Raw genomic sequence first — 23,863 nt, forward strand, 5'->3', positions numbered from 1 at the left:
AACTAATATTGTACCCTATACTATTTGTTTGGTTTGACTTGATCTCAGGTTGGGGTGAGACAGGCAATTTATTCCCATCTTCCTTTTTAAAACTCAAACTCTAAAAAAAATGTAAGATACGTTTCTGCAGGGAAAAATAAAGTGCAACATGAAAATTGTACTGTATTTCTTTGATATTTTCTTGCCAGTTGCTTGAGTTCTGGTCAACTGAGAGTTTACTGTATCACCTCTACAAATATAATAAAGAATGGTGTCTAATCTGATCTCCAAGACAATGGTTAGTCTTCCTAACATAGTAACATTGACATGTCTCAGACTGCTAAATAGACAACATCCTAAGTACTGCAGTCAGCATACAAATTAAACTCAAACATGCGTCCAGTGTTGGGGTGTACAAAATAATTCTCTTTTTTAATATATAAAGAAACATTACATCCCCTACATGGGAAAGTACCTACCCTGTCATATATTTTATTCCTATTTCCTGTATCTATGTACAAAGGCTTATAACAAAGCATCTTGTTACTATGTTGGAAAGACTGTTATCGTAGAGATAGGGTTATGGAACATCTTTATAATATTAAACACGTTGTTAATGCAGGAAATACACGTTTAAGTTTCTGGTTCTTGAGTTGTATTACGCTAATGTAAGAGAAGGTGATACAAGGACTTGTACTGAGTGCCTAAAAGGATAATAAATATAGGGCGGCGCAGTGGTGCAGCGGTTAATGCTGTCGCCTCACAGCAAGAGGTTCTCTGGTTCGATTCTCGGCTGGGGTGCCTTCTGTGTGGAGTTTGCATGTTCTCCCTGCGTTCGCGTGGGTTTCCTCCGGGTACTCCGGTTTCCTCCCACATTCTAAAGACATGCTTCTGGAGCATTGCTCCCCGGGCCTCCGCTGAAAACAGGATCTGTGGAACCTAGTCGGATATTCCCGGTCAACAAATGTTAAATAAAATAAATAAATAAAATAAAATAAAAATAAATAAAAATAAAGTTACTACAAGCAACAAGGGGTAGAGGACTGAACGAGCAGATACCATTAAGACCTGCTCTAAAGTCACAGGGTCTGAGGAGATATTGTTATGGTATTTAAATGTTTTTACTGACATTTTATTAGATCTGATGAAGCACCCAGAGTAGGTGTGAAAGCGTTCATTTTCATTTTTACTCTCTTTATTCAGCTTCTGTATTTAATTTTTTGCTTATTAAAGAGTTTTTACATCGGTGCTGCTCGGCAAGTTCTTCATCTAAATTCTATAACTGTCCCATGTATCAATTCTAACATGCATTTCAATCTTAACAAAACTCAGAAAATATAAAATTACTGCCAACCAACTACAGACAGAGAAATAAATGTGCATAAAGGCCAAGAACATTTTCCAATTAAGGTAAAAGGACCAAAACTTCAAAGTAAAAAAAAACTATACACCAACACTTTTAAAGTAATGTGTCTTATTCTTCACAAATACAGAAACAAAGTAATACAAACCCTTTATCACAAGAAGGGATTTTTATGTTGTGCAGTCTGTTTTCATTGCTGTCCACAGTCACACTACCTGCACGTGTACTGGGAGAAGAGTTTATTCTTGTTGGACTCTGTTCATAAACAAAATTTCGACAAGTAGCAAGTTTGGACTCCAAAGCCTTTGAAACAAGATAGACAAATAAAATGTTACTACAAACAGTGTGAAGCCCATTACTGCAGTTGATGTCTGTTAGCATGCAGTTCTGCATTTTTCAAATTGGACACCTTCCTCGATAAGAAAAATCTCTCAAATTTAAGAACTTTAATTGTCAATAACAATACAAATTCCTATACGTGCAGCACGTGACAAAATATTTGAAGTATAAATATGACAGCATAATCAGGAGTTCTAAATTTTATTTATTTTATTTTACATTTGTTAACCGGGAGAGTCCGACTGGATACATGTCCATTTTCAGCGGAGGCCCGGGGAGAAAAGCTCCAAGTACATAACAGACATATGAACATTGTTAATGCAAAAAAAAGGAAGATAGTTGAGTTCTAAATACAATATAAAGATACATCACATCTTGGGAAAAAAAAAAAACAGCAGCAGCATATAAAAAAAAAAAAAAAAAAAAAATTCTACGTAAAATGGCAAAAGTCTGACTAGAATACTTGTACATGGTTGGCTAAGTAAAGGCATTTACAGAGAATAAGAGCAGTCCATACATGTAGTGTCAAGGTCTGATGCTTTGGAGGGGACTAGGCAACTTTACTTCAAAAATAAGACAAAAAGGGCCTTCTCAGAGTTTTAGGTTTCAGTTTTAGAAAATGTTTACACAGTGGTAACATTTTCTTTTTTTCAATTTGATCAGCGGAGAGTAGGGGCCACGGTGGCTTCATCCCTCAAGCAACAACCAACCCTCCTCAGAACTGTAAAGCAACATCTTCAGAACGTGCTCTTAACTCTTTACCAATAAGGCAGGCGTGGATGGGGGCTGGTAGTATACAGAGCATTCCAAATCTAATTAAGTTATGCACTTCTCTGCCAATCCAGTCAGGATCCAACAACAGTACAAACCTCCTTAAGGTGTCATTAATTACCAAAAGCCAGCTTTGAATCACTAACCAAACATCAAAAATTAACACAACAAAATTTTCTCTGCCAAATCCAAGACAAATGTTAAACCAAAAGTTCTCGGACCATGCTGTGAATTTCAAATTCTGTGAAAGCACGTCTGACAGCTCAATGACAAGTTATGTATTTTTAACATATGAACCAAAGGTTACTTCCCCAAAATATCACTCATGTTACTTATAGTAGAAGACTCCACAAATTAGACTCTGCTACAGTGGAGACGCCAGAAAAAAAGCCATCCAAAACTAACTAGTGCCACTGGCTCCAACTATTTTGCCCCCACACACACACACACACACACACACACACACACACACACACACACACACACAAGTGCTGAAGAAGCTACTTAACGAAAGTACAGTTTTGTACCTACCATAAATGTAGATGTTCGAGTGTTCACACTGCTGCAGTCATTACACTTGGGTTATTCTGCCGTCAGGCGGTCCCACAGTCGGCCAGAGTTCCAAAGTCTTGGTCCGGCGTCAGTTGCTGTCACTTCTTCCCTGACGTCAGTGCGCCAGGGGTATATAAGATGTATCTGACGCCATTTTCTTCAGTTTTTCTTGCCCCAGATGTCAGCTGCCCCCAAGTAGGTAGGCAATACATATTGCTAATAAAAAATATACATATAAAAATAACAATACCTTCAGTTACAAGCAAATACACCACAAAGGTTGTATAGGATAGAAAGGTATAGATAAGTCCAGCTAGATCAGAGGGGATGGAGGGAGGGTAACCTGGACTGCAGCAGTGTGAACACTCGAACATCTACATTTATGGTAGGTACAAAACTGTGCTATGTTCATCATGTTACACTGCTGCAGTCATTACACTTGGGTAGAATCCCAAAGCTAAGGTTGGGTGGCTGGTCTAGAAAGAGTTAGGATTGGCTATGAGGCCCTGCAGAACTGCAGTGGCAAATCCTGCTCTGGATTTAGAGTAAAGAGGCAAGTGGTAATGCTTCGTAAAGGTGTGCACTGAACTCCAAGTTGCAGCCTCCAAAATTTCCTTGGTAGGTACTCCTCTGAGAAAGGCTGCTGAAGTGGCTGTCGCCCTGGTGGAATGTGGCCTAATGTTATTTGGGACTGATTTTCCATGCTGTGTGTAGCAGTAAACGTATACAGTGTCCTATCCATTTGGATATAGTCTGCTTTGAGATAGCCTTGCCCTGTGATCCTGCAGCATATGTTACAAACAGTTGCTCAGTTTTCCTGAAAGCTTTTGTTTTGTCCAAGTAGAAGCGTAGCTGCCTGTGTATGTCCAAATAATGCAGAAGTTTCTCCCCTTTATTCTGGGGGTTTGGAAAAAAAGTTGGCAAATGGATGGTTTGGTTAAGAGCCACACTAGATACCACCTTTGGCATAAAGGTAGGGTTTGTCCTTAAAGAAACCCTGTCCTGATGAAAAATTATAAAAGGTTCCACTGCCATTAATGCCTGTAGCTCTGAGACTCTTCGTGCTGAAGTTACTGCCAGGAGCAGAGCTGTTTTCCATGATAAAAATTTTAGATCGGCTGGCTCAAAAGGTGGCAGGGTTAGTTTTTCCAAAATGAAATTGAGGTCCCAAGTTGGCGTTGGTGCTCTCCAGGGAAGTCTTATGTTTTTAGCCCCTCTGAGGTACTGTTTTAGCAAGGGATGGGAGAATAATGGAGGATCCTTGTTATAATGTGCTGAAATGGCAGAGGCGTGGATCTTAATTGATGAGAAGGATAGGCCTCTGTCCAGCATCTCAGTTAAGTATTGTAAAATCTGAGGAATGTTTGGAACAAGAGGGTCAAGGTTTTGAGCCTGGTTCCAGGTGCAGAATCTCTTCCATTTTTCTGAGTAAGCTTTCCTGGTGCTAGGCCTCCTGGCCTCCAAAATGACATCCATAACAGCTTTAGAGAGATGTGTTGCCTGTTTGACTAATGAATCTGCCATGCAGCCAGGTTTAGGGTTTTGAGCTAACCATGCAGGATCTGATTGTTTTGTTGAGTCAGAAGGTGTGGAATTTGAGGCAAAATCCATGGTGGGCCTTGAGGCAAGTTCCTTAAGATAGGGTACCAGTGCTGGCGTGGCCAGTCTGGAGCAATCAGGATCATCTGTGGTTTTTCTTGTCTGGTTTTTAGGAGTACCTTTGAAAGGAGAGGCAGTGGCGGGAAGGCATAAACATTTAGGTTTTTCCAGCTGAACAAAAGAGCATCCCCTTTCCATGCTTGTTTGTGATAAGTCCTTGTGCAGAATTTTTGTAGTTGGCAATTCAGTGGGGAGGCAAAAAGATCTATGTCTGGGCATCCCCATTTTTGCGTTACCATGCTGAAGATTTGTGGATTCAATTTCCATTCGTGAGGGTCCATGATATTTCTGCTTAGATCGTCTGTCAGAGTATTTTTCTATCCTGGCAGGAATTGTGCTTGCAGGTGAACTTGATACATTAGAGCTGTGTTCCACAAGGTCATGGCTTGCCTGCATAGGGGATAAGAATGAGTGCCCCCTTGCTTGTTTATGTACCACATTACTGTGGTGTTGTCTGTCTTTAATAATAATTGTCCTGGATGCAGAAGGTCCTTGAAAGCTGTTAGGGCATTTTGAACAGCCAACATCCCTTTGTGATTGATGTGAAGATGCATCTGGTCTGTGGTCCACTTGCCCTGAATGCATTTTCCTGCCATGTGTGCTCCCCAGGCGTAATCCGAAGCATCTGTTAGAGTTTGCGTGGCTGTGGGTAGGGTAAAAGGCTGACCCTTGTTTAGGTGACAAGCCTGTGCCCATCATCGAAACTCCTGTTGTAGGCAGGGAATCATTAGTATTACTGCTTCTAAACTGTGAGAGTGTTGAGTCCAAACACTTTTTAGGTACCATTGTAATTTCCTCATATGCAGTCTGGCATATGGTATTAGTAGTATGCAGGATGCCATGAATCCCAGGGCCTGCAGAATTTTTCTTGCAGGGAGGTGGGACTTTTTTGTCAGTAGTTGAAAATAATGAGTTAGTTGAACTTGTCTGGCGTGAGGTAAGTCATCTGGGCCGTTGTATTTAAGCTGGCACCCAGGAATATAATCTGTTATGAGGGCACTAGTTTTGACTTCTTTTCGTTTACTGTGTACCCTAGAGAAATTAACAACCTTTTTACAAACACCAGACGATGTAGAAGCATGTCCTTTGTCTCTGCTTGAATGAGACAGTCGTCCAGGTATGGATATATTTGAATTCCTTTTTGTCTGCAAAATGCAATTACTGGTGCCAGGCACTTTGGCTTATCTACTGCGCCCAGGGTCTTCACAAAGGGCAGTGCAGAGAATTGGGAGTGCATTGTACCAGGTTTGAATCTGAGGTATCTTCTGCAATTTTGTCTGATAGGGACATGCAGGTATGCCTCTTTGAGGTCCAGAGTAACAAGCCAAGACTTCCTGCCCAGCATGGGTAGAAGCTGCTGTAATGTCAACATTTTGAATTTCGGAATATCCAGGTAAGCATTTAGAATTGAAAGGTCTAGTATGGGCCTCCAGGCCTTGTCCTTTCTGGGGACCAGGAAGAGTCTTGAGTAAAATCCTTGTCCTTGTTCCTGTTGTGGTACTTTTTGAATAGCTCTCATGTCCACGAGGGCTGAAATTTGTTTTTGTGCCTCTGCCCATTGATTTTGTGGCAGGTCTGGCATTCCTTTTAGCCTTAGTAAAGTATGAAAGTGGAACCTGTAACCTTGAGACACAATATTCAGAATCCATTTGTCTTGGGTGATTGTTTGCCAGTTTTGAGAGAAAAAGTGCCAAAAGGGAAGTGCTTGGTGTACGAAGGGGAAAGTCATTGTGACTACTTCCTGTACGGTTGAGACTTGTCCTCACCTCCTTTTAGGGTTGAGGTGCCCCACTGTCATTGTCTGTCTGAGCCTTGGGGTTGAGATCTGCCTCTTGGGCATCTGTATCTGCCTCTCTGTGGCCTGTCTGACACTGGAAAGGACCAATTCTTTGTTGGCCAATTTCTGCTAAATCGAGGTGGCTGTACCTGTAAGAAATCCTTGACTGTTTGCATAGATTTAGCTTTATCCTCCATTTTTTTAACACCTCTTCTGCCTCAACACCAAACAAGGTATCATGCTGTAAAGGAGCATCCAATAATTTTGCCTTAACATGATCAGGTAAACTCTGTTCTTTTAACCAAGCATGTCTTCAAATCACAGAACCTGTAACTGCGGCCCTACAAGAGGCCTCTAAAGAATCAAAACCACATTGTAGAGTATGTTTTCCCACCTGTTCAACTGCATGCAATAAACCCTGCATTTCTTTACAATCAGGAGCTTCTGAGCTTGCAAGCATTTTCTGTTTTAACTGAGCCATTAAATATTGTTGGTACTTAAGCATGTGAAACTGGCAATTTAAAGCTCTTACTGCTAAAGTTGCAGAAGTGTATACTTTCTTACCCCATCTATCCAAAGCTCTGGAATCTCTGTCAGAGGGTACTGGATTTTTTGCAATGGAAGCCTTAACCCCTTTTGGACCCTGGGAAATAGTTTCTGGGTCAGCCGAAGGGTTTTTATAAAGAAACTTGTGAGAGTCTGGGACTCTATAATATCTATCTGGCTTGGCTGGAGCAGGGGGCAAAGAATCAGGAGATAGGCTGGATTCAGAGAACACATCATCCACAATATAAAGCATAGGCGCAATAGCCAAGGGCCTGTGCTGAGGTAATAAAAGGAAATCCCTGAGCCTTTTCTTGGATTCTGAGTAATCCTGACTTTCCCAATGGAAATGCTCCCTTATGGTATGTAAAGTTTCCCCAAAAGAATAATCCTCAGGAGGAGAGGCTGAAGGGATAGATTCTTCAGCATCAGAGTCCTCATAGGGGGGGGGGGGTAGAGAGTATCCATGGTCTGAAGAGGAATCAGAGGAAATGGAAACCTGATCAGAGGAATCATAGTCTGTATCCTGCCTATGCCTTCTCTCAGGAGGGAGATGGGAACCCCTGATTAGAGTAATGAGGTCTTCAGCCATTTTAAGCATCTGTTTTTTAGGCATGGAGGACTGTCCAGGAGAATGCTGTACTTGTTTCTTTGTCTTTAATGGTACTTTTGTCTTGGCTGTTGTTTTAATGGTAAGTTATGAAAGTCTGAAAACACCCACAGAAGCCGATGCCTGCTCAGCGGCTCCGGACACATCTGAGGGATTAGTTTCCGTAGGCCCAATACCTTGAGTTTCCAGAGGCCTAGTTGTCTCCCCGTGGGAGTCGGAGGCAGCCTGTGGCTCTGAGGTAGCGGGTGGTCAGGGGCTGCGAAAGCACCTCACTGAGAACCAGCGAACCGGCGACTGGTCTAGAAGAGGTTTCGTCGTCGGTTTTGGACCTCTGATGCCTGCCTTTATCCTTGTCCTTGCATTTTTTTGGTATTGCGGCCGTCGGTTGATCCGACGGCATAGTATAAATGAACCTTCGGCCAATGTAGTGCAAAGCAAAATCAAAACGTCTTTTTATAGTGCGTTTGTTAAATCTAGCACAAAACTGACAACTAGTGACGTCATGATCAGGGCCTAGGAATAGAATACAGTAAGAGTGGAAGTCCTTATGAGGTATTTGCTTCCCACAAGAAATACAATTATTAACTTTTTCTGACATCGGTCTGAGGCAAGAAAAAAGTTTCCCCAATGGGGTACTTAGCTTTATTGAAGACTTCGGATCTGAAATTCGACTTCAAAAATCTCAGGATTCGGCTGACCGGCACTTGCTTCTGCTTTGGGCACCGCACGGCAAGAAAGACTGAAGAAAATGGCGTTGGATGCATCTTATATACCCCTGGCGCACTGACGTCAGGGAAGAAGCGACAGCAACCGACGCCAGACCAAGACTTTGGAACTCTGGCCGACTGCGGGACCGCCTGACGGCAGGATAACCCCAAGTGTAATGACTGCAGCAGTGTAATACGATGAACATCAACATGAAATGTTATGTTAACAGAGCCTATGGCTCAGGGAAAAACATCTAAAAAAATATGAAACAGTTATGGGGCAAACGCATGCAGGTGAAAAGCAGCCTATAACAGCAACTCAGACTCAAAGACCCATAAGTCTGAACTCCTGAGACCTTCCTTTTTGCAAGCCCCTGCCTCATGCTGGATATCCTTAGACAAGAAAAATCTCCACAGTCATGTCCTTCATTCTAAAGTCTGCCTCTGTTCTTCCTCTCCTGGTTAATCAGCTGTCCCCCCCAACTATTTCCTTCTTTCAAAGCATATACTTTCTCCTCTTATCAGTAACTCCAAAATGTTGCTCTTTTCACAACTGCTGATGTGAATTCTTGACCTCTTCTTTTTGTAACTTTGATAATGTAGATTAATAATGCAAACCACACCACCCATTTATACACTCAATCCTCTAGATTTTTACTCATTTTTGTATGCATCTCTGCCCACATTTAGCTCTTGATCTCACTCTCTTCTTGTACTCCTGTTCCCACTCTTTTACAACTGATGCACGCTAACGAGTTCCTCTACTGCAAACCCTTCCTTTTTTTTTTAAACTTTTCCTGCTTTGAAAACTGCTACTTGTCACATTCACCTAGATGGCCAGACTATCTTTAAATTGTAATCAAATATTTCAAATACTGTATGTACTCAAAGTGTCTGCCTTAACATCTCTTTGTATGTTTTTTCGCTCAGTAAATGTTTTGGAGCTTTTCTCCCCAGGCCCTAACTGAAAAGGGGGTCCTGCATGACCCAAGTCAGACCTACACAGTAGCCAAATGTAAATAAATAAAATCAAAGAGCTCCATCAATATGATGCAATTTCCGTCCTACTCCCAGTTCTACATTTGTGAGTCTACTATATATTTAAGGTCAGAGACAAGACAGGTGAGATGTCATGGCAGCATTTAATAATGATAACTTGATGGAAATGACAGTAGTCCGAGCCATCCTGGAAAGACCCTAGGCTGTACAGGCTAAGACAGAACTGTTTCTTTGCCATACTACTTGAACAAATGAACACTTCATAGATGTGTGAAGTCCTCAGCAACCCCTTGTATCAGAAGAAAGTACAGTTGTGTACACTTACCATAAATGTAGATGTTAGAGTGTATTCACTGTTGCAGTCCTAACAAATGGGTTATCCGGCTCCCGGTAGCCCTCAGTCGGCCAGAATACCAAAGGTAAGTAAAAATTACGTTGGTTGCAAAAGACGTCAGGGCATCCAATACAAAAGGAGGCAGCCGACGTCACTTCCTCTGTCTTCCTTGCTTTGGAGCCCGAAGCAGAAGCTTTTCATGCACAAGTGCCGGTCGGCAGTTTACCTTTGTTGGTTTCCGACTACAAGAGTTAAAGTCTACAACAGCTAAGTACCCCATTGGGGATCCTCTTTTCTTGCCTTAACGAATGTCAGAAAAAGTTAATAATTGCCTTACCTGTGGAAAGCAGATTCCCCATAGAGATTTTCATTCCTATTGCATTATTTGTTTAGGCCTTGACCATGACATTCCCAAGTGTGATCTCTGTGCCTCCTTTAATCCACGTACTATCCGTCATCGGGCTAAGATTTTGACCCAGCATTTTGGAGTTTGGCCTAAGTTCATTGGTATGGCATCCGCCAGTCTTCAGGCTTTGGATGTTCTGAAAAAACGTAAGGATAAGGACCACAACAGACCTCAGAAAGCCAAGTCCTTGGATGAGGTTAAGTTGGTCGTCAATCAGGTGGTAGCCAGTGAGATGCCTTTGCAGTCCCTGCAGTCCACAGATGTACAACCGCAGGCCTTGATTGAGTCAGAGTTCCTTAGGCTTTCGGCCTCCGTTTTGCCTTCCGACCTGTCGGCAGTGGCCTCTTCTGCTGGAGCTGCTAAGCTGACTCTGGTATCAGAGGCCTCCATTTTGCGTTTGGACAGCAAACTTCTTCCTTCAACCACTGTTCCAACTTCGGTGGTTGCCAGGCCTCCAGAGTCCTTCAGGCTTGCAGGTAAATCTTCCATTCGTAAGCCTATGAAAAGGCAGGCTCCAGCTTCTTCTCGTTCCCCTCAATCCCAAATGGTTAAAATGACTAATGATTTGCTGACTCTTATTAGGGGTTCTCAGCCTCCTCCTCCTAAAAGGAGTATGGATGTTTCTCCTGAGGTTTTGTCCTGCTCAGGTTCTGATTCTTCCAACATTTCTGCTGATGAAGAGGAATTTTTTTCAGGCTTTTTCTCCTTTTGAGGATTCAGATTTAGAGGAGTCCATCCCTTCGGCCTCTCCTCCAGAGGATTTCTCTTTTGGTGATGCTTAATACACTCAGAGAACATTTTAAATGGGAAAGTCAGGATTATCCCCAATCCAAGAAACGGATTAGGGAGTTTCTGGATTTACCTCAGCAGAAGCCTCTTGCTATTCCCCCTGTGTTGGAAGTTGTGAAGTAACTGAAGACACTGTCATATGTGTTAGCATGTCTGGCAGGAGATTTGTGCATATTCTTAGATTAACTTGCATTGTACATCAGCATGCTTAACTGTAAAAATGCAAATAAGTTTAAAATTTTGTCTTTCCCTGTTTAAACAGAATGCTTAAAAAATCTGTCACTGCTTTCATACACTTCTAACTGCGCATGTTCGAGAGGGACATTCTAAGGTACAAACTGTGGAGAATCAGCTTAGCAGTAAGTGATGTCATTGGAATGTTCCTTGTTGCTAGGAGACCATGTAAACAGTTGATTGACAGAAAAAAAATATATATATATATTTTTTTTACACAGCTGACTGATGTATTTTGAAATTAAGACAATTGAGACTGAGAAGCTGTGCAGTTTGTCAAGTACTGAGCAGTCAGTAGACAGCAAGAAAAGAGAGCAAACCAAAGAAACTAAGTTTGTTTTGGCCTTGAGTACTTTAGAGTAGATCAGGGCCAGTATTTCTTTACTTAGATCAGGAAAGTTTAGTTAAGATAGAGTTTTTCTTAAATAATGGATTCCTATCCTGCAGTTTGAGTTACATTTCTGGTGACTGAATTCTAATGTTTACTGAGAGTTACTAATTTTCAGTTTTGTAAATCACTTTAATTATTAAACATTTCTCATTATTTTACATCGTGGCTGGAAACCAGTATTTTTCTTTAGAGATTAGAGAGTCCTTCTATCCTTCTACCTGTTTGATACTCCCCAGGTCACCCCGAGGCCTGGCTGTTTTGGTCATAGCAAGCATTTATTTTGATAATTTTCATAACTGGACACACCTTTTGAAGGGCATGAAGACACTCTGATTGGTGGGCAGCATTTCTGCATTTATTTTGGGAAAGAGACAGCAGGAAATTTGTGTCACTTTCTCAGACATGTTTGGATGTGTGAGAGATTTTGAGTGCAAGTGTATCAGAGGTCTTAAACTGGGACACTTCGCTCTGGTGTGTGTAATAAGAAAAATACATTTGGGTGGACAGAGGTATATAGTCCAGTCCCAGAAAAATACAGCATGTTCCTTTTGTGCTCTTAGGGGAAATTTGTGAAATATTACTTCTGTTTTTAAGTCTCATACTGGAGCCAGTATTGAGGATTGAAGTTCCTTGGCTACTGTCCTAAGATAGTAAGTGATGTCATTTAACTGTTGACAGTCCTGTGAGATATAGCCGGATGTCACATTAATTGGTACCAGCAGAGTGGGATTTTTCATTGGATTCCAGTAGCCTGTGGGTAGTTGTTATTAAGGTGTGTACTATTGGCAGCCACAAGGTAAACATTCAGAATTTCAATCTAGCGCAGTTTTATTTTTTAGTTAGACAGTCAGGGATAGCAGGCAAGGATGTCAGCAGAAAACTTTAACAAGCTGACAAAAATCCAGTTGGCTAAGGAGTGTGAAGCCAGAGGATTGGTGCATGCCAACTTGACCACGGAAGCAATGATTTCAGCCTTGATTGCAGCCACAACTCAGACCAGTCGTTTGTAACGCATCCAGTTTGGAGTTGGTGATGTGCAGTGTGCTGAGACAGAACAGTCCACATTTTCTTCAGAGGACCTTAAAATCCATATAGAATTAAGCAGACTAGAACTGGAGTCCGAGGAGAGAATGCGATGCCTGGAGGCTGAGGATAGGGAGGAGCAGTGCCTATATGAACTGGAGGCTGCGGAGAAACAGCATCAACATGAACTGGAACCCCAACAACATGAACTGGAGGTCAGATGTTTAGAGGCAGAGAACGAGAGAGAGCTCGCCGGAATAAAGTGGAGCTTCTTACCCTTCGAGAGGATCATGGAAGTAATGGGGAAGGGAATAACCAGACCCCTGAAGCTGAAAAGGTCAGTACACTTTCCTCAGTACAGGGATGGGGATGACTTTGATAGCTTTATTCATATTTCTGAGAGGGTATGTAGACAACATGTTGATCATGAGCTCTTGGTTTGGTTTCCGACTCCCTTACTCCACAGTAAAGCTGTTCAGGCTGTAGCAAAGTTAAATGATGTAGATTGTTTGAATTATGAAAAAGTAAAATGTTGCTTGCTTGACTGTTTCAAACTGGCACCTGAAACTTGTAGAAAAAAGTTTTGTGAGCACAGACACAAGGCAGATGAAAGTGTACATGATTAAATTGCTGACGTATGTACTTTCACAGATGGGTGAGTGTGTGTCAGTTCACCACTTTTGAGGGACTGGCAGACCTTTTGTTGAGGGAACAAGCCCTCAGTACATTACCCAGTGACATGAGAGTCTGGTTAGCAGACCAAGAGTGCAACTCTGCAGAGGAGTTGGGGAGAAAAGGGGATCTCTACTTGGCAAGCAGAGCACTACTGCATAGGAGAGGGATACCCAGAGCTGCACATGGACATAGAGGAACCCATGGGGGGCAGTCTAAACCACTCCAACAGTGTGCGCCAGTAATGGGGGAAACTACTAATCCAAGTATAAGGTTAAGGATTAGATGTTTGAAGTGCAACCAGAGGTGGCACACAGCAGTCAATGTTCATCGAGGCAAGGTGAGAAACAGAAGGTGAGGGAGCCAGCAAGTGGTGATGACAAACTACCACTGGTAAGCTGTTTAGAAACAAATGGGGTGCCAAATTTTCACCAAAATTTATATCCAATCTTAGTAGATGGTAAACATGTAACTGCCAAGAGAGAGACAGCTTCTGATATAACCATTGTGAAGCCTGCAGTGGTTAGAGAAGAGCAGTATTTGTTTGGGCAGTCCACTCCAGTCAGATCTTTGAGAGGGACCCCATTCCAAACACCTTTGGTTAGGGTTCATTTTAAAAGGAGGGTGGAAGAGGAAGCAAGCAAGTAGGTGTGTTCAAGGATATTCCTGCAGATGTCCTGATAGGGAATGACTTTGATGATGCGGACAACCAGAAAGATCTCGTACCTGAAGCTGGGACTAGCGTGGTGGCTGTTTCAGAGACAGTGCTATCTGGTAGCAGCAGGTCTGAATTGGAGCCACAGCTGCTGGTGGGTACCGATTATCCTTGCACATGGTGACTGCCAGGATGGAGGTAAGTGGCGCTACCCAGAGTGACAGTGAAGCACAGCTGTTCAAACTGACTAGGCTTCCTGCAGAAGGGGAACTGGGGAAGGTCGAGTTGAGACAGGTTCAACTTATGGATCCTATATTATAAAGTCTGAGGGAGATGGCTAAAGATGCACTTGAGGCTCAAGGAAGAGGGAAGTCTGTATACTGGAACAAAGGTTAATTGTACAGAGAATGGACTCCTGGAGGTGGGCTGGAAGGTGAAGTGATACGGCAGTTAGTACTTAAGAGCTTACCATCAGCCACTCAGCCATAGCGCATGACATTCCTTTCTCAGGACATATGGACATAAGATGTACTAAGAGAGATATTATGCAAAATTTCTATTGGCCTGGGATTGTGAAGGGTATGATAGGATATTGTAGGACTTGTGAACAGTGCCAAAAAGTTGGTAAAGCAGGGGACAAGGCTAAGGTTCTGTTAATGACTTTGCCTGTTATCTAACAGCAGTTTCACAGAGTGGCCTTGGACATTGTGGGACCCCTAAGTACTCCAAGTTCTACAGGAAAGAAATGCATCTTGGTGGTAGTAGACTATGTTGCCAGAGATCCTAAGGCAGTGGGATCTGTCGTCTATTTTGGCTGAGAAGGTGGCAAATGTTTTGATAGAAATCTTCAGCAGAGTAGGTTTTCCATGGGATACTGATGGACCGAGGTGCCAATTTCCTGTCAGAACTAATGACTTGTCTGTGGAAGCATTGTGGGGGTGAAAAATCTAAAGACCACCCCCTACCATCCCCAGACAAATGGTCTTGTGGAGCGGTTAAACTCTGCATTGAAGACCATGCTACAGGCATTTGCAGACCAGTTCAAAAGGGAGTGGGACAAGTATTTGCCCCATCTGTTATTTGCATACAGGTAAGTACCACAGGAATCTACAGGTTTTTCACCCATTCAGTTGTTATACAGGCATAGGGCGAGGGGGCCTTTAGATTTAATTCAAGACTAGTGGGAAGGTGAGAGTGAATCTCACAAATAGTCTGTTGTGGCTTACGTTTTCAACTTTTGGACAAGACATACGGAGCTCATGGTTTTAACACTCAAGACAACCTAGCAGTGGCTCAACAACAAAAGAAGGTGTGGTATGACAGAAATGCTCAGGCTCAAGTGTATGCTGAGGGACAGAAGGTGATGGTACTTGTTCCTGTTAGGCATAAGTTACAAGCAGCTTGGGAGAGACCCTTTGAGGTGGTGAGAAAAAACAGTAATGTGAACTACATGGTAAATTTGGTAGGTAGGAGACAAGAGCACAAAATGTACCATATGAAGATGATGAAACCTTATCACGACAGGGAGGTCCTAGTATTGAACATTCATAGTGGATAGCAGGAAAGTGTGAAAGGGAGATGGCAACCGATCTTTTATGTGAGGCTAGGATTGACACCTCTATGGAAGAGATCGCCATATCACCACAGTTAACTCCTAATCAAGTTTGGGAGACAAAAACAGTATTGCAGAAATTTGGGGATATGTTCACAGGGAAACCTGAGTATACTGACTTGGTGATGCACCACGTGAATATGCTAACTCCGCACGTTTGAGAGGGACTTTCTAAAGTACAAACTGTGGAGAATCAGCTGAGCAGTGAGTGATAGCTAGCTTTGACTTTTACACAATCATCAGAATTGGAGAAACCATGCTGTCAAATAGTCTTAGGATGTGCAGATGGGGTTGGTGACATTCTGATAGGTGAGAGAAGGTCCTGACTGGGATCCAGTATCCATGGAGGATACTTGAGGTGAGACCACAGGAAGGGGAATCATACCCGATGAGGTCAGAAGGGGGCAATGAGGATAACTTTTCTTCAGCCTGCTGGCTTTCCGTAGAAATTTTGGAATCAAGGGTAAAGAGGGGTAAGCATAAAGGAGGCCCAGGGGCCAATCGTGAACTAGAGCATCCCACGGTGACTACCCCCTTTGGAGGGATCAGAGCGAAGTACTTGCTGCATTTGTTGTTTAGGGGAGAAGCAAAGAGGTAGCAGCAAGGCTGACCTCAATGGCTGAAAAATCTCATTCGCTATTGACGGACTGAGGGACCACTAGTGCAGGGTCAGAATGGACCTGCTGAGCCTGCTTGCTAACACGCTGGTGTCCCCGGGAATATGCGATGCACTTAGAAAGCAATTTGAAAAGATTGTCCACTCCCAAACCCTCATGACCTCTCTGCATAACAGGTAAGATCGGGTTCCTCCTTATTTGTTTATATACCAGGCCACTGACATGTTGTCTGCATGAATCACAACAGTTCCTGAAAAGGCTTGCAAAGTGGGAAGGACTGCTCTCATCTCTAGGATGTTAACATACAACTTGGTCTCGTTGGGGGACCATGTGCCTTGGACTATCTGTCCCTGATAATGCCCCCCCACCCCAACTGGGAAATGTCTGTGGTCACTGTGGCTATGGGGGAGGGGATGGTCTGCCCAGAAGTAGACTGTTCGACTGCATCCACCACTCTAGACAGCATCAGAAGACTGACTTTAGTTTGATAAGAACAGACAGTGATTGGTAAAGAATCGACCACCGAACAGCCAGTGCTCACTGAAAAACTTGCATAAAAAAATCTTGCCAAAGGTATTAGAATGATGGATGCTGACAGATACTAGTACCCCGAGGACTAACTATGCTGGCAGACCTGGATGATCTAAGTAGTCCTGGACTTGATGTTTGAGACAGCTTACGCGATGCAGGGCTAACAAAGCTATTTGTGCTGACGTGTTCGACTGCATTCCTATAAATTCTAGATTCTACGCAGGAGTCAGGTTCTATTTTGCTAGACTTATAGAAATCCCCAGAGAACTGAAGATTTAGATGAGGTATTCCCTGGTTTAAATCTGTTGATAACTTGTTGGTGCAGTAAGGAGCCAATCATCCAAGTAAAGAAACACCTGAAATCCCTTTAGCCTCAGGTGGGCCGCGACAAAGTACAGTTGTGTACACTTATAAATGTAGACATTAAAGTGTATTCACTGTTGCAGTCATCACCTGTGGGTCGTCCCTGCTGTGGTAGCCCTCGGCCGGCCCGAATACCAGAGTCAATGTTTTTCTGCGTCAGCTGACGTAACCATTCGGAACTTCGACTTCTTGACACAGAGATTTAGGTTTCCAAGATCTAGTATTGATCTTAAGCCCCTGTTTTCTTTGGCATCAAAAAGAACTGGATCCTATTTGTTTGGTCGGTACCTCTTGGATGTCTCTTTCTAGACATTTTTGAACTTCTTGAATGGCAAACTCCCTCTGACTTGGTGGCATGTCAGGGAGTATCCTCCCTGTGACTTGGAGGTGAAGGAGAAAAGGGAATGTAGTAACCTCTGGATATTATTTTTAGCATCTAGACATTTTTTGTGATCTTTGTCCAGGCATCTAGGTGCAGTGATAAACATCCGACTACCTCCAGGGACTGACAGGCAGCGGTTCAGGAGTGCTGATAGGGTTTACTGGGAAAGAGTTTACTAAAACCCTGATTCTGTGGAACACCCTGTCTCTAGGGTGGTGTCTACCACTGAAACCTCCTCCTTTGCCTCTGGAGGAAGTATTCCCATGCAGGTTCTGGAAAGGTCCTTAAGATTTCTTGAGCCAAGTCGTCTTCTTCAGATTCCCAGAAGGTTCTCTGTGGGGTAGAAAACTTGATCCCAAAGGCAGACAAGATCTTTCTGTCTTTCTTGCAGCAGGGAAGGGTTTTCTTAATAGACTGTCCAAACAAAGAGGAACCATCAAAAGGGGCATTAAAGAAAGATGCCATAAAGTGTTCCATGAAATCGCAAAGTCTCATCCAGGCATGTCTCCTTATGGCTATGCCTGAACCAGCTGCTTGCAAGGAGCATTCCATAGAGTGTGAAATCACCACTGCCATGACTATGCCATAAACGGGCACTCCTTTTACCCAAAACTCGTTCCTGAAGGTGGTGCCAGAATCTTGTCCAGTTTTCTGGGTATGAGTTCAACGGTGTCAGGTTCTTTCCACACCTGTTAAGAGAAGAAATCAATAAGTTTGCCAGCGGACCAAATAACCCAAGAGGTAAACAGGCCTCCAGGAATACAATCTCCCCTGATGAAGGGTTGTTGGGCGACCAACCACCTTTCTGTTTTAGGATCTCAAGGATGTTTCCAAATGAGACATCTTCAGGAAATGATCATGGGGATCCTTCACCTTCAACCGAAGTCCATACCCTCAGTGCCCAAGTGCTTCCTCTTGCATTTCTTCCTAGGGACCTCCTCAGTGGGATTCTCCGGGAAGGTATCAGAAGAAAGTAATACCCTGCTGGGAAGCCTGGGAGTCTCAGACTGGCTATTCCTGTGGTATGGAATGAGGAGGTTCCACGTGCAGAGACATTACGGTAGAAGGCTGAAGATCCACAACCTCAAAGGCTGATTGACTCAGACAGAGAAAAGACCCCAGTGCCAAGAAGACAAGCTTCTGGGCTACTGTCCTCTCCCGCTCCGAAAGCAATCTCCCACAAGAGGAAGCCGGAACTGAGCTATCCAGTGCTGAAGCTCCAAGGCACAGATATGGCTCCAACAACCTCTGAGTCGACTCCAATGCCTCGGATTTGCCAGGGAAGCTTCAGCTCTGAAAGCTCTCCGGATCCAACTAAACCAGAGCACTCACAGTAAGCTTCAGATCTGAAGACAGGGATGGCCTTAGCTGAAATGGCACCCTACGTGAACTAATGTTCTGGCACTCCTTAAGCCCCACCCACACCACACCACACATGAAACACTCCTATTTGAGCCACACCCACTGGGTCATTCCCTAAGAAAGCCACTCCAGTCATTTCCTTAAATTATTTAAATGCTTAGGAAGAAAAAGATACCTTGTAATGTAGTTAAACTGCAGCTACCTTTGCATATGTATTTTCTACTTGAAATACCATAGCCAGACCATGGTCAAGTAGAGTCCTAGGAAGGGTAATAGACTTCCACCCCAGAGCAACTCCCAGCAGCAGCCCCCTCCTCAGCCATTCCAGTGTTCCATTATTTGGTTATCTTACCAGTTACCATGCATACTGTTCTATTGCCTCTACAATGATTACAGATACTGAAATAAAATAGCACAAACAGCCATTTGCTAAACAAACAATACAGTCTCACAATGAAAACAGACTTAGCATGAGCAGTAAACGTCTTTGCCCTTGAAACTCACATTCATTGAAACGGCATGAAAACCCACATTCATAGAAATGCATCTGGCTGGTGGAGAATTAAGTTTACTTTTGGGCTGTTTTCAAAACAGACTCCTTGCACACATTTTTTAGGGCCATGCATACATGTATTTATTCTTTAATTCACTTTCCTGATTGTCTTGAATTATATTCGTTGTATAATACAGCACCACTTGTTATAATGTTTTAAATTTGTAGTTTTAAACATTCTTTTAATAAGCAATGAAACAAAATGTATAAATCAATAACTATCCATTCCAGAAAATTTCAACAATAAAAGGCCACTCAAAACTTCTATCATTGCAATCCACCAATATTATTCCACACGGACAGTCTCTGCAGAAGTAAAATCATCTGAATTCCACATTAAAGAAATCTGTAACTATTGAATAGGTTGCTACTGGCAAACAACTTTATATATCAATGTTATCTACAAATTCAGTGCCTGCTGCCCTTGAAAAATTAATTGCCTATATTACATTACAAATTGGTAAGTTGGTAATATTGCAATAGGAAATGACTAACAAGTTCATAGTCACTAGGTATCTCATACAAAAGGACATACTCAGGAGTGTAGAACCCCTATCCCCCCTTATAATACACCAAATAATCAACAACCGTATAGGCACTGCATATCAGCACTCCATCTACATGGTGTGGGAGTAGAATCCACAGCCTTCTGCACCAAAGGCAATTATGCCACTAACACTGCTTTCAGATTAAACAAAAAACAGCTAGCTGCACACTGAAAACATTTACACTTGTTACAGTGTGTTAAATTTGTAGTTTTGAACATTTTTCCAGTAAGTAATGAAACAAAATGTATGACCCAATACTGACAAAACTGCCCATTTCAGAACATTTTAATCATAAAAGGCCCCTCAAACTTCGTCAAACAGTATCAGTCAGTAAACACAATCTCTGCTGAAGTAAAATTCATCTGAATAATTCTACATTAAAGAGATTTGTAACTAATGAAGAGGCTGTTACTGGCCAATAACTTTACATTTCACTGTTCCATCTACGAATTCAGTGCTTGCTGCCCTTAAAGAATTAATTGCCTACGTTGCATTAAAGAAAACAATGGCACAGTGGTAATACTGCAATAGAGAATGACTGAGAAACAGACACGTTCATAGTTACTAGGCATCTTAAACAAAGCACGGCACACTAAGGAATGCAGAACCCCTATCCCCTCTTAAAATGCAACAAATAATTGGCAACTAGGACACTGCATACCATGCTTCCATACCTCTCAACCTCTTAGCACAAGAAATCTGAACAAAGCCTAAAATAATTAGGGGGGCGGCGCAAAGGCCCCCAAATAGGGGCAGATTATAAATATTGCTCTTATAGACTTAGAACATTGCTTGAATAACAGCATTTGCCTTAGCATGCATTTTCTGAAGGAAATAAAGGCAGAAAATCAAATATATGACATTTAGTTATTTAAATCCTCACTGATTTGCCAGAAAACACACAAATGTTAATGAGGAATAGGTCAAAAATCTGAGGCAATGGTCTGGACAGTTGAGAGGTATGCATACCTCTCAATCTCTTAGTGCAAGAAATATGGACAAAGCCTAACATGATGTAGATGCAATGGTAGAAAAAGTAGGGATAGATTTGAAATACTGAACTTCTGTAACTTAGAAAGTTGATTTTTTTGATCTACAAAAACACTAACATAAAACTGCTTAGCTTAAAACAATTTTTATATTAAAATGGCCCGCAAAAAACCCTGGGTATTATACAACTAATATCAGTATTCGAAAAATGTAAACTTGAATTAAAAAAAAGTAAACGCAACCACGTTGCTATTTTAAACACACACACACACACACACACACACACACACACACACACACACACACACACACACACACACACACACACACACACACCTCTCAACCGCATAGAGCAAGAAATCTGGACAAAGGCACAAATAACAGGGGATAAAGGCCCAAAAATTGGGACAATTTTAAATATTGCTCTTACAAACTTAAAAAGTTAATGGAATATAAGGTTTTGCACACACAAATTTTCTGAATGGTATGAAGCCTAAAACTGAAATGTCTGTCAATGTTTTCTGACGCAAGTCCCCAATGATGACTGCAAACTAGGAGCCATAATCGAAATTCCTAACGATGTGGACATCCTACAAAAGGGCCTCAATGAGACAGATGCCTGGTGTCAAAGCCATGGCCTCAAGCTCAATGCCAAAAAGTGCATTGTCATCCCCTTTGGTAAAAACTCTGTACCCATGAACTACAACACAGGCGGTAGTATACTTATCACCAAAAGTGTGATAAGAGACCTTGGGACACAGGTGGACAGTAGTCCCTCCTTTGATAATCACATCGCCACAGTAGTCAGGAAATCCTTCTACGTGGCACACCTCATCACAAAAGGCTTCTCATCCAGAAAAAAAAGAGGTCATTGTTCCCCTCTACTCATCACTCATTAGACCCATTATAGAGTACAATGCCCCTTTTGGTATGTACCTCACAAGACATCTACAACAACTGGAAAGTCCGCAATACCTCATGAAGAAGATTACTGGCCTTAAACAGATGCCCTACGCAGACAGTCTCAAAAAACTCCAACTTTACTCCGTCGCATATCGCCTACTCAGAGGTGATCTCACGCTCTAGGGACCTAAACCTTGTCACCACATTAAACAGAACATGCCGGAGGGATAGATTCCTGTCCCAGAGACTAACCATACTCTGGAATAAACTACCTATCTATATCAAATAAAGCTCCTCATTAGCACTCAAGAAAAATCTTGATGACTGGATGGGAAATAGGAAATTCACCCCGGGGATCACCTCTGTGGCTCTGCTCGACAGTGGCACAGGAAAATAATTTTCTTGGGTGGCAAAAGCCAGGGTACCTTTTTGGCTGGGCTTGTATAGGGCCCAGGGCCGATAGCCTACTACCTCTACCTATGAACCTATGATTTGCCAGAAAACCACAATTTTAAGAGTACAGACCAAAAATATGAGGCAAAACTCTGGACATTCCACAAAAATCTGTACAGTTGAGAGGTATAAATATATATATATGAAAATCATTATTTTAGGTGACTAAGTGGTAAATCACAGAACTACAAAATTTGAGGACAGTTGAGAGGTATGTTGCACACACATGTAGCTGCTCTCTCTCACATAGCAACACACACATACACACCTACTCTCTCACAAAGTCACAAAGCAACACACACATACCTTCTCTTTCACACAGAAACTAGTTTAAATTCCACACACTCCTACTCTCTCATACAACACACAGACACGCACCTTCTCTCTCATACACACACCTACTCTCATACACAGTAACACCATCTCTCATTCAAACAGAACGACCAAATTAAATTCCATACACACACATACTTTCTCTTGCATACAGAAACCTAGTTTAAACTACACAAACACACACATACACACAAATACACTTACTCACCTTCTTTTTAAATGAAACGGCCACACGCATACACACGGAATTAATCCCTCTCAAAGTGCTTGTTTAATTTCCACATGCCACCATAAAACGTCTTTACATTAATGTTGCTGAACGTGCGTAGGACACGCACATACTTCTCCTTAAAGGTAGTGGAAGCCTCCTCATCACACTGCAGGTATAAAAGTGGGAGGGCACTCGCTCCCGCCCCCTCGCCCTACGATTCCGGCACCCTATGGTTTATTTATTCATTTTAATTAATGTACTTTTCTGATTCTGCATTTGCATAATAAGAATAGTAAATTAATTAAAATAAATAAATAAATGAACACAAACTGCTCCCTTTACTAGGCCGGCCTGTACGGCGCCCTAGGCGATTGCCTAGTTTGCCTATGCCTGAGGCCGGCCATGTCCGAATATGGGCATTTTCGGATCCAAGCCAGACAGATAAGAATGCGCAGATCCAGGGAATCTGAAGCAACAGCAGGAATCAGAGCAGAACTTGAAGTGGGGATGTAGTCGAATGACAGGCTTCCTAACCCGAAGAGGTACAAGCCGAGAAGACACCAGTCTGAATCTGTGCTGACAGGATCTTCTGCACCATTCTTTTCACATATTCCTCCGTCAAACTTCTGGAAGAATGAGTCAAACCAAGACAGGGGGACTTGCACTGATGACATTCCAAAAAGGGTGAGGGCACCCTTAAAAGCATCAGATCAATGAATGGCGAATATCTTATCCTGGGAAGAACTATCACTGGAAGAAGTTGGAGCCAATGGCTTTTTTGTAAGATCCGAGATAGTCAAATCCATCAGTTTTTCTTTCTCAGATCAGAGGGTGAGGAACTTTTGGATCTAATCAGATCCAGTCTGGGCCTTTTCCCTAGACATTATCAACACTGGGGTGGATGAGGTGAATTGTCTCAGACATGAAGGCTTCAATGCTTTACTTTTGGGGGACTGTGCCCCGGATATTGCCTCTCCAAAAGCCGATGGTATTAATCCTTTCAACATAAGTCGTTTTCTTTAAATTACAGAGAAGGAACAATCGTCTTGCAGATGCAATGGCCTCAGACAAACACACAGTGGGGGCATCAGACACTGGTAGTTTGTGCCTAACACAACACACTTTTTAAACCCATTGGGGCCTTTTTCTGCCATTATACTGGCAACAGCAGCAAAGAAAACTTAACTTTTTTTTTTTTTTTG

The 23,863-nt window shown here is 42.5% G+C and overlaps 1 protein-coding gene across 4 annotated transcripts in view; it reads right to left on the reverse strand.

The window, feature by feature from the left end:
- Positions 1-23,863, reverse strand: part of NDE1 (nudE neurodevelopment protein 1) — a 653,710-nt gene that overhangs the window by 264,761 nt on the left and 365,086 nt on the right. For all 4 annotated transcript variants that reach the window (XM_044089169.1, XM_044089166.1, XM_044089170.1 and 1 more), the window contains exon 5: positions 1,491-1,645. In XM_044089169.1, coding sequence (XP_043945104.1) covers positions 1,491-1,645 — 155 coding nt within the window. The remainder of the gene's footprint in view (positions 1-1,490; positions 1,646-23,863) is intronic.

This window comes from Protopterus annectens, chromosome 12.part0 (assembly GCF_019279795.1).
Source record: "Protopterus annectens isolate FY-2018-M chromosome 12.part0, PAN1.0, whole genome shotgun sequence".
Classification (NCBI taxonomy): Eukaryota; Metazoa; Chordata; order Ceratodontiformes; family Protopteridae; genus Protopterus; species Protopterus annectens.